Here is a 10,914-nt window from a genome sequence, read left to right as displayed (position 1 = left end):
AAAAGAGCTTCCAAGGGGCTGAAAACTTCCACAAAGGCTGGGGAAGATTCTGTGCCCAAGTCCTGCCCTCAGACACCGTGGCACGGACAGCCCTGGGACAAAGGGCCAGCCTGACACGTTTGGATTTCTTCCTTAAATTCTGAGGGATAGGGGGAAGCAGGAAGGCTCTGCTCAGGCAGGAGCTCACACTGCTGCTGTGAGCTGAGTGACGAAGCCTGGCTCTGCCCAGAGCAGCTGGGGCTGCCCCTGGATCCCTGGCAGTGCCCAAGGCCAGGCTGGACACTGGGGCTTGGAGCAGCCTGGGACAGTGGGAGGTGTCCCTGCCCATGGCAGGGGTGGCACTGGATGGGTTTTGAGGTCCCTCCCAACCCAACCCATTCTGTGATTCTAGAATCCAGCAAGGACAGACCCCTAAGATCGACTCCAATCACTGCCCCAGCAGTGCTGAGGCCACCGTAAGCCATGTCCCCAGGTGCCATGTCCAGTCATCTTTCACACTGCCCCTGGGATGGGGGCTCCACCCCTGCCCCGAGCAGCTGTGCCAGGGCTGGGCAGCCCTTTCAGGAAGAAATTTTCCCCAAAATCCACCCTGAGCCTCCCCTGGCCCAGCCTGAGGCCGTTCCCTCTCCTCCTGGCCCTGTTCCCTGGCAGCAGAGCCCGACCCCCCCGGCTGCCCCCTCCTGTCAGGGACTTGTGCAGAGCCACAAGGTCCCCCCTGAGCCTCCTTTGCTCCAGCCTGAGCCCCTTTCCAGCTCCCTCAGCCGCTCCTGGGGCTCCAGCCCCTTCCCAGCTCCATTCCCTTCCCTGGACACAAAAATGGTGCACATCACATAAACCTGTGGCTTTCAGAACCCAAAGAGGGCACCATGACAGGAAAACGAGTTCTGGCACGTTCCAGACCTTAAGTACCACCATCAGCTCTGTACAAGTGTGACAGTGACACACCAGCATTAGAACAGATTAAGGCAATAAATCAATTTGATGCATTTTTAATGACGGAGTCTCCCTTTACTATTGGCTTAAGTGGAAGAATGGGGTCCCACAGAGTGTGAGGCACTCATGGAAATGAGAACAAGGATTAAGCCCTTGCGAGAATCTAAATCTCTCTCCATCCACCCCATGAGCCTCTCTGGAGCAGCACTGGATTAGCTCCCTTCAGCTGAAATGGCCATCATTTATCCCAAGTCTTCAAGCAGCAAATCCCCGAGCTCAGCCCCACTGTCAGGCAGAGCTTCTGCAGCATCTCGTTATCACTCTCTGTTGGTTGGCTTTGAGCACCACCTGGGCCTTGGCTGCTCACCCAGCACACCGAGGGTCTGCAGAGAGAATGCTGAGCCCTATCCACACCCCAAACACGCTTCGTTCTCAAAGGAACACAAAAAACTTACTTTTAATCAAAAATACCAAGTCTTTGGGGGAAAACTGCCAGGTCCCCAGTGCTGTGTGATCACCACAGTGTGAGGCTGGACCCCAGTGCCACCATCCCACTGCTGGATTCTGGGAATGTCACCCAGCCCCTCCCTGTCCCAGCTCACACAAACTGGGCTCAGAGATCCACAGAAATCCCTGTCCCAGCTCACACAAACTGGGCTCAGAGATCCATGTAAAGCCCTGTCCCAGCTGGAAGAGCACCAGGAGTACATCTGGGACCACTCACCCATTTCCTTGGCAGAGCAAGGCAGGATTTTTGCAGGGCAGAGCTCTGGGAAAGCTCTGTGAGGCAGAGGGAAGAGCAGCCGTGCCTTGCAGGAGGCAGATGTTTGCCCGGAGAGTTCCCAGGGGAATCCGTGCTGAAACATCCTCCTCATCTCACTAATTAACATTAATGCCCTGGGCAGAGCAGCCTCAGCCCCTCTGCTCCATCCCTGCCCTGCCCTCCCTGGCAGGATCCTGCACAGCCAGTGGGACACGCAGGGAGGTGGAAAACCGAGGGGTTTTCCCCAAACCAAACTCCAAACGCGAGCTGGGATGAAGCTCCCAACTCCACCAGCACACCTAGAGAGAAAAACTCTCCGTGCTGATGTATCAAACCTTCGCAGCAAAATCCAGGCTTTTTCTCCATAGCAGCAGTTAAAAAAAGGGTGGGGGGGGGGGGGAAGGTTAAAAAAATAAAAGAAAGTTAAAAAAAAAACAAAAGAGAGAAGGAAAAGGGAAAAGAAAAAGGAAAGTCCAGGAGTAACAGAGCTGCACAAACACAGAGCTGAGGGAGCTGTGCTGCTCTGCAGGAGCTCCTGGGTGAAAATGCTCAGAGCACTTTGGAAGGTGCCCTTTTTACCAGTTTGTACCTTTTTTTACATTCTCTATTTACTCAATTGATTAAGGCCATGATAAAGCCCCTCCTGCCCTGCTGTACCTCCCATCTCCTGCTGGCAGCCCTTCAAATCCAGCCAAATACAAGCCCATCACTGAACCTTTCACTTTCTCCTGGCAAAATTCGAGACCAGGATGGGAAGAATCCTACCCCAAAGCACCAGCTTGACCTGGAATATTTTGTTTCAACTGTTGGTTGATATGAAGAAGCAATGTCTGCTCATCCTTGTTTTCACCAAAAGGCCAGAGAGTGACGATTCTGTTGGGCAGAAACGGAGGCTGGCTGGCACAAAGCTTGGCTGGTGGCACAGGGAAACCTGCCCCAAAGGCAAACATAAGACACTGGAAAACACCACCTGAATGTGAATTAATTATCATTCACTAACATTAAAAGCAAGAGAGAAGTTTCTCGTGCATCACTTTAGAAGGATTTTACTTACTCGGAAAGTTTAGACTAAAGGGAGGGGGGAAATGGGGACAAAGCAGTGGAGAATACTGCAGGAAAAAGGAAAACAGCTCCATGCAGCTCACCTTGACCTCAATGAAGTCTGGTTTCCCGAGGGTTATCAGGTCAGCATAAGCTTTGAGTTCATCCACATTCCAAGCTTTCACCAGGGTCAGCCTGTAAACGGTGCGTTGTTGCTGGAACAAAGGGAAAATCCCATTGACATCCCATTGTGACCCAGGAACAAAGGGAAAATCCCATTGATATCCCATTGTGACCCAGGAACAAAGGGAAAATCCCACTGACACCCCATTGTGACCCAGGAAAGGGGTTCTTCCAGCCTTGCACACAGCTTCAAACAGGAAAAAGAAATGAAATCATTCTTTTATTCCAAAGAATAAAAGGTCCACTGAAGCAGACCAGACCCAAACCTGTTCCTTCAGGAAATCTGCTCCGCAGCCCCTGGGCTGAGCCACCTCGTGCCACCCAACTCCTCCCCCTGCCACACCTCCTGTCCCAGGCACTTTGTTTCCACGGGAGTTTAAACCAGTGGCAGAACAAGCAGGAGATGTCTCTCTCTTGGATTTGCTTCCCCAGGCACAAAATGTCCCCGTTAGTTACAGGTGTTTCAGTGCCTCCAGCTGGACCAGCCAGCACTGGGGACTTCCACAGGAACATGGAATTATTTGTGCTGGAAAAGCTCTGAAGGCATCAAGTCCAACTCTGACCCAGCACTGCCAGGGCCACCACTGCCCCACGTCCCCAAGTGCCACATCCACAGGGCTGTTAAACTGCTCTACCCCCACCCTGGAGTCTGTTCCTGTGTTTGACAACCTTTCCATGAGAAATTTCCCCAAAATCCACCCTGAGCCTCCCCTGGCCCAGCCTGAGGCCGTTCCCTCTCCTCCTGTCCCTGTTCCCTGGGAGCAGAGCCCGCCCCCCCCCAGCTGCCTCCTCCTGTCAGGGAGCTGGGGAGAATATTCCCAGGTCCAACTTCCTGCTGGGAAGGTGGCAGACAGCACTCCCAGAACTTCTCTGCTTGGAGTTACTCTGATTTGCCCTCTAAGGCTGCTCTCCAAAGGAGTCACTGGTGACAAAAGGCCTCTCAACACAAGCACTTGGCCATGGAACAAATCCACTCCTCACTCCTCACATCCGCTTGTTTCCATCCTTCCCCTCCCCTTCATCTTATACTGATGCTTTATTTCACTTATTTTTATAATTAAAATTCACTTATAATTTATTTTTATTTATAGAGCAATTTTCCGGCGAATCTGCAGTTTGGATTAACTCCTTTGCTGTCCCTGCACACTGTGGACTGTGAAATGTAAATGCTGATCGCAGTGGGGCAGCAGGAAAGGGACTGGGATTGTGTCCCTGTGCCCCTGTGCTCAGGTGAGACCCCACCTGCAGAGCTGCCACAGCCCTGGCCCAGCAGAGGGAGGAGCTGGAGCTGCTGGAGGAGCCCAGAGGAGGCTCCAGGGTGATCCGAGGGATGGAGCAGCTCTGCTGGGAGGAGAGGCTGGGAGAGCTGGGATTGTTCACCTGGAGAGGAGAAGCTTTGGGGTGACCTCACTGGGGCCTTCCAGGACCTGAAGGAGCCAAAAAGGAGATGGAGAGAGACTTTGGAAAGGGATGGAGGGACAGGACCAGGAGGAAGAAACTCCTCGCTGTGAGGGAGGGGAGGCCCTGGCACAGGGTGCCCAGAGAAGGAACATTTTAGTCCTTCAGAGCCTCTGACTGCCACGTCGTGAATTCTGCCCTCAGTAGAAAAATCAAACTCACCTACCACACATCTCTGTGCGTTCCACAGGGGGCAAAGCCATTCTTACACCAATTTGTTATGGAAACATTCCAGGTTATTTACTAAGAAATAACCAGAGGACAAAGAAACAAACACCAGGAGCATCTTCTCCCACAAGTGACAGCACTAAACCGGCTGACCTCTACCCGTGGCATTTAAGCAGATACTTAAAGAACAAGAAATTCTTGTGATTTGAATGGATTGGCAAAAGAAAGGTCAAGAGACAAGCAGGAAATCAACTGTTAATTACTGAAGAGAGAACAAGAGAGGAGCTAATACAGAAAAAGAAGCAGCATTTGCACATAACAGGGGAAGAAGCAAGCGGAGGGGAAAGATCTAAGGAGGAAAATCTGCAGTGCACACACCCTGTCAGTCCTGTGGAATGATCAGACACCAGTTAATGACAGCTGGCTCCCAAAGGGCAGCTCCCAGTGGGGAACAAGTGCAGCGGCCTCAAGGCACCAGTAAATACCAGTTTGTGTTTAACATAACTGGTCCTGCTCCACAGCAGCCCCAGCAAGGGCAGCGCATCCTCGCAGGCAGGGAAGTGGGGCTTTCTCCCATTTAAATCTCATTTTTAGTACTCTCCAATTCACATCCCAGCTCATTTAGAAGTTTAAGGTCAAGGACTTCATAAAACTAAATGTGCTATGAGTGAATTTAAAGGGCCTCTCCCCCTGGGGCAGCACTGACAAGGAGTAACTGCGGTCTCTGTGTGTCCATCACACCCGAACCATCCCAAAAGCTGCATGAACTCACCACGGCTGGGCAGGGAAAGCAGGGGAGGAACTGAAACTCTGCCAAAGGCAGACAGCAAACAGGTAGAAAAGTGAAAAATTAATCTGGAGAAGCCTCTTTCCAGAGGGCAACATCTCGGCAGTGTTGTTGAGCAGAGAAACGCGGCTAGAAGGCACAGATCAAAATGAGTAATGGCCCAAAACGTTATCTGGGAGCAATCCTTGCAGACTGCCGGCAGTACAAACAGCCAGCCTGTTTTATTCATGGATTATTTGTATTTGTTGTACAATAGGGCCCCAGGAGATCCTCTCACAAGCACAGCAAAACAAGAAATAAAGAGCTTAAGCCGTGAGAATTTAACGATCTAAAGCATCAGGATATAAAAGCAGCCTGGGATGCTCCACACTCCGTGTTTCCAGGAAAAGCAGCTGTTACTCCACTCCAGTCACCAGGAGAACATGGAGGAAGAGGAGCTGGTGTGAGAACAACCCTCCAGATGGGTGGCAGTGAAGGGTGTGGGTCTGGTTTATCTCCTTGTGCACAGACCCGGCCTGGCAGGGAGCGGCAGCCCCGGGGGTCCCAAAAACGCAGGTCCAGCTCAGCCTCCTGTTCCCGAAACTCCTGAGGGCAAAGGAGGGCAGAACAAGCCTGGGGAACCCCAGTCTTTTCCCTTTGGGCAATTCCTGCTAAAATCCTTCCCAGCTACCCCAGGAAGCACTGCAGCCCTTCAGTGTCAGGACAGGGCACCAGGGAAACACAGACTGATCAGGCTTGGGGGAGGATGCTGAGGACAAAGAATCCTTTCCTGGGCAGGTCTGAGATCCTGGTCTCAGCACACCCGGGAATGGTCCCAGCCCCGAGGCTGCCAGAGCTCCAGGAGCATTGGGACAGCGCTGCCAGGGATGCCCAGGGTGGGGTTGTTGGGGTGTCTGGGCAGGGCCAGGGGCTGGGCTGGGTGATCCCTGGGGGTCTCTTCCAGCTCAGGACATTCTGTGATCCATGAAAAAGACCAAACCTGTCTCAGGGTGTCTCATGCCCCAGTCCCACACCAGCAGCGCCCACAGCTCAGAGTCAGGATTGGGGTCACCCAGACACAGACACAGCTCCTTCCCTCCGAAGGAGTGCCCAGGCTGCTGCAGCCCTGCCCCCTCCAGCAGCTCCAGGCACTGGGAAGCTCCCTGAGCCAGCCTGGAGAGCAATGGGCCAGCCTCCCCCTGAGCCCAGAGCCTGTGCCCACGGCAGGGACACTGCCCCTGGAAACCACGCTCACATCCTCCTAGGCCTGTCACACGTCCCAGGGGACCTGTGCTGGCTTTGCTGCTGGCCCAGCCTCAAAGGCACAGCTCTGGCCCAGCCCCAGCCCAGGACACCCTAACAGAGGACTCGGTGTCACTTTGACAAAGTGCTCCCTTCCCACTCCAGTAACCACGAGGGATTGGAGCTGCTTCTTTTTATCATTTCTTTTTAATTCCCTCCTCCTTGACATTCATCTTTTCCCAGATCAAATGTAATTATTCTTCATGAAACAGCCCAGGTCTAATCCCAGGAGGAAGAGGGAAGGGGGAACACATCACCTGCAAAGAGCAGGATGCTGGAGGGACACAGCCTTGGCTGGGGCAGGGGAGCAGCTCCCTTCTCCAGGAGGGGCAGGGGAGCCTCTCCAAGACCCTCACCTTGGATCCTGTAACTTGAACTCACTCTTCTGTTCAGGCAGAGTGACAATGTCCCCTGTTTGGAAGTAACTAGAATTACACGTGGGTTTTTGTTTCAGCTGCTGGCTCAGGCTCAGATACCCCAAACACTTACAGGCATTTCCTAGGCACAGCTGAAATTATTTTATTGCCATTTCATCCACAGACTCCTCCACAGAAATCCCGACTTTTGCAGCTAATGAATCTCAACGTTCTCAACAGCTGGATGCAAGCAGTGCTCTCGGGGGAGGAAATGATGGTGCAAACTCCAAAGAGAACCTGCCCTTTGTTTCGCACAACTTCACACCCCTCTGCCAGCGCCGGATGAGGAGCAGGAACCACTTCAAAGGCACCTCCTTTCATCAGGACTTTCTTCCTCTCTTCAAGGAAAGACTCCACTTGCAAACTCCCTTCATGACACGTTCTCAGAGCTTCTGAGCTGCCAGGGACCGCTCTGATCGTGCTCCGAACCACCCAAAAACGGGCGCTGAGAGCAGCCCGAGCCCGGCGGGAGCAGCCCCGGAGCTGCCCGGGCTGAGCCCACTCCCCTGCCCCGCTTATGCAGTGGCTTCCTGAGCGAACCAGCGCCGAATAAAGATATCAAAGCAGTTTTCACACTTGGAAATGACTTGTCACAGGGATGCGCATCGGGGAAAAAAAGCCCCTGCAGCCAAAATCTCTTCCCTGCAGTCGATAAGGAGCTGCTTAATGCAGAAACCTCACCAGGGAGGAAAGATCCAAAACACAGCCTAAGGAAATCTCAGATCCCAACAACCCCCAGATCCCACAGCTTTCCAAAGCCTTCCAGTTTAGCCCAGGGAGGAAGGAGGGTTGGAGACCACTCCTGCCTCTCCCCACTCCAGCTCTGCTGGGCCCCCAGGCTCCCAGATCACAGAATCCCAGAATGGTTTGGGCTGGGGGGATGTTAAAGTGCATCTCATTCCATTCCCTGCCATGGGCAGGGACACCTCCCACTGTCCCAGGCTGCTCCCAGCCCCAATGTCCAGCCTGGCCTTGGGCACTGCCAGGGATCCAGGGGCAGCCCCAGCTGCTCTGGGCACCCTGTGCCAGGGCCTGCCCACCCTCCCAGGGAACAATTCCTTCCCAAGATCCCATCCAGCCCTGCCCTCTGGCACTGGGAAGCCATTCCCTGGGTCCTGTCCCTCCATGCCTTGTCCCCAGTCCCTCTCCAGCTCTCCTGGAGCCCCTTCAGGCCCTGCAAGGGGCTCTGAGCTCTCCCTGGAGCCTTCCCTTCTCCAGGTGAGCACCCCCAGCTCTCCCAGCCTGGCTCCAGAGCAGAGGTGCCCCAGCCCTTGGAGCAGCTCCGTGGCCTCCTCTGGACTGTCTGTAGGACCCATCACACTCTAGAGCATCATCAGGGAAGGCTCAGTGTCCTTGGAAGGATGCAGATGGATCCATTCTTCTTCAGGAGCCTCCCCTCCCCACGCGAGCTCCTCTCTGCACCGGGCCCATCCATCACCAGAGGTGCCACCCTCCTGTGACAGTCACTGCAGGCCCGGGGAGGGCTCAGCTGAGCACACTGGCACAGCACAGGAGGGATTTTTCCCCTCCCAGCTGAACTCAGCGCAGAGCACAGAAGTTTTCAGCCTCCCTTCTTGAGGCTCATGATCCTTAAACAAGCCCTGAATAGGCTCTGCTGCGTAGGAACCCACTGGAAACACAGAACGTTGTTCCAGCAGCTGCTATTAATACCCGGGTGAGAGCGAGTGCAGCCTTTGTCTCCAGTGCTAAAAAGGTGCTCATTAGCATAGGCTAATTAACGCATTAACTCTGCTGTGAAAGCCCAGCAAAGCTCGGAGCAGGGGTTTCAGTGCTGGAGGAGCGAGTGCTCAACCCCAGGCTGCACCTGAGGCTCAGCTCCAGAGCCCTGGGCTTCACCCAGCATCTCCCAGCTGTCGCCAGGTCATCCCCAGGATAGGGACAAAGCCACCATCAACCTCCCGTTGGACCCTGCCCAACATTTAGCCCCATATCAAGGACCTTCTTTGCCTCCTGTCTGGGTGTGGGAAAAAGCAAAACCGAATTCTCAAGTACTTGGGGATGTGGATTTTCCACGAGGCTGGAGTTTCTCAAGGTTCAAAACCCAGAGATGGATCCCTGGGCCCTGTGTTTTCCTGCCTGCAGTGACCCAAAAGTTACTGTGAACTCTGAGCTTAACTGGAATTGAGGAATTTCTGAGAGTCAGCCTGGAGTTTTCAGTACACATCCAAAAGTGAGGATTTCTTTGGATTTGGAGAAGCCAAGTTTATTACTGTGTAAGACCATCAGAAAATAATTTGTAACTGTTAGGTGGGTATAACAAAAATGTCAAATATGAGTATCTAAAGCAAGGCTCAGAAATGACCCAAGATTTGTGTTTTCAGCTATGCCTAAGCACAAAATATCTCCTGAAGTGCTCAGTTTTTCTCAGCTGAGATTTAAAAAGTTCCCTCAAAGCTGATGGAGTGGGTGGCACCTCTGCCCCTGGCTGGGAGGTGGAAAGAAATGGTCTTTAAGGTCCTTCCAACCCAACCCATTCCATGATTCCATGATTTGAGTGCTAATGCCAAAAAAATTGGGATGTTCCTAAAAAATAACCCCAAACTTATTAAAAAAACAAACATAAACCCCACACCAAAACACAAACCTGGCACTACTTTTCCATGCAAAAGCCATTCCGGCTCCTTGTGAGGGAATCAGGCAAAAAACTAATTAGGGAATCGAGGAAAATACAGTTACAAGGTGATGTCCACACGATGAGGGGCTGGTCCTGCATCTTGTCTTGAACCTGGAGCCCAAGGCAGTCCCTTTAAAGCAGTTTCTAATTCTTTCAGCTTTTATATAAATGTGTAAGAACCAAAATTGTCTCTCTGAAGTATAATTATTGTGAGGAGCCAAGCCTGATCTCCATATGAAATTCCTTGTTCTTCCAAGGCCTTGAAGATAAGATGAAAACTGTCCTGAATAATAATTAGGAAAACAGCAAAGTTGGACTTCTGGTCTGTATCAGGTTTTTTATCACTCAACACCAGTGCCCTGCTGTCCCACCAAACCCTCTGGAGTGCCCAGCTCTGAAATCCTGCCTGGAGAGAACAAGAAAATCCTGCAGAGATGAACACATCAGCACTAATTCCCAAGCTGGAATTTCACACCAGAAAAGCCCCTCAGCCTCTGCACAGCCCTGCTGATGTGTGAAGCACAGGAATGAGGGATCAGGACTGGAAACTAAGGAGAACAAAACACCAAATTTCTCTCCCCTCCACACTCACTCTTCCTGTACTTGCTTGTAATCTGCTTTATTGCTTCACACTTCAGCAGAAATTAACCAGATTATTGAAAAATCTCTAGAAATAAAACAAAGTACAGAAACAGCTTTGTTTTGAGAGCTGAAAATGTTTTTCTTAAGTAAATCCAGAACCGTGGCTGCTCCTTATCCATTTTCCATGGACTCAGTTTTAACACACCCGTGGAAATCAGCACCAACAACATTCCCGTGATTATTTCTTTCTTTTCCACATTTCCAGTGCAGTTTCAAGGAATCATGTAAAATTTATACCGAGGGAAAAAGAAGCCCAATGCACAGGGACTTAAAATAGAACAGCACGAAAACAGATCCTATCAAATCAGCAGCAAAACCCACTTCGAGCTCGCCGTTAGCCAGGCTGCTGATGGTTCTTTTCGCGGGTGAGAGGGGATGTTTAACCCCAAACAGGCAGGAGAAGCACCAGCAGGAGCCTGGGGGTGCTGCCCCGCAGCCCTGCGCCCCAGGGACGGCTCGCCAGGCTGCAGCCGGGCCGGGGAGCGGAACACAAACCCCTCCCAGCAGCAGCAAAGCTCCAGCGAGCTCCTGCCCAAGTGCCCGTGACCTCCAGACACCTGAGAGCAGCAGCTGGCAGGGAACGCGGCTGCGAGGCTCACGGCGACAG

At 52.5% G+C, this 10,914-nt stretch overlaps 1 protein-coding gene across 2 annotated transcripts in view; it reads right to left on the bottom strand.

The window, feature by feature from the left end:
• LOC103616349 (S-adenosyl-L-methionine-dependent tRNA 4-demethylwyosine synthase) overlaps positions 1–10,914 on the bottom strand; it is an 87,814-nt gene that overhangs the window by 13,382 nt on the left and 63,518 nt on the right. For both annotated transcript variants that reach the window (XM_008634505.2, XM_017735288.1), the window contains exon 14: positions 2,842–2,952. In XM_008634505.2, the coding sequence (XP_008632727.1) occupies positions 2,842–2,952 (111 nt within the window). The remainder of the gene's footprint in view (positions 1–2,841; positions 2,953–10,914) is intronic.

Source organism: Corvus brachyrhynchos, unplaced genomic scaffold, assembly GCF_000691975.1.
Source record: "Corvus brachyrhynchos isolate BGI_N302 unplaced genomic scaffold, ASM69197v1 scaffold15, whole genome shotgun sequence".
NCBI lineage: Eukaryota > Metazoa > Chordata > Aves > Passeriformes > Corvidae > Corvus > Corvus brachyrhynchos.
Note: the sequence above shows the minus strand (reverse complement) of the source record. Positions and strands in the feature narration are given on the sequence as shown.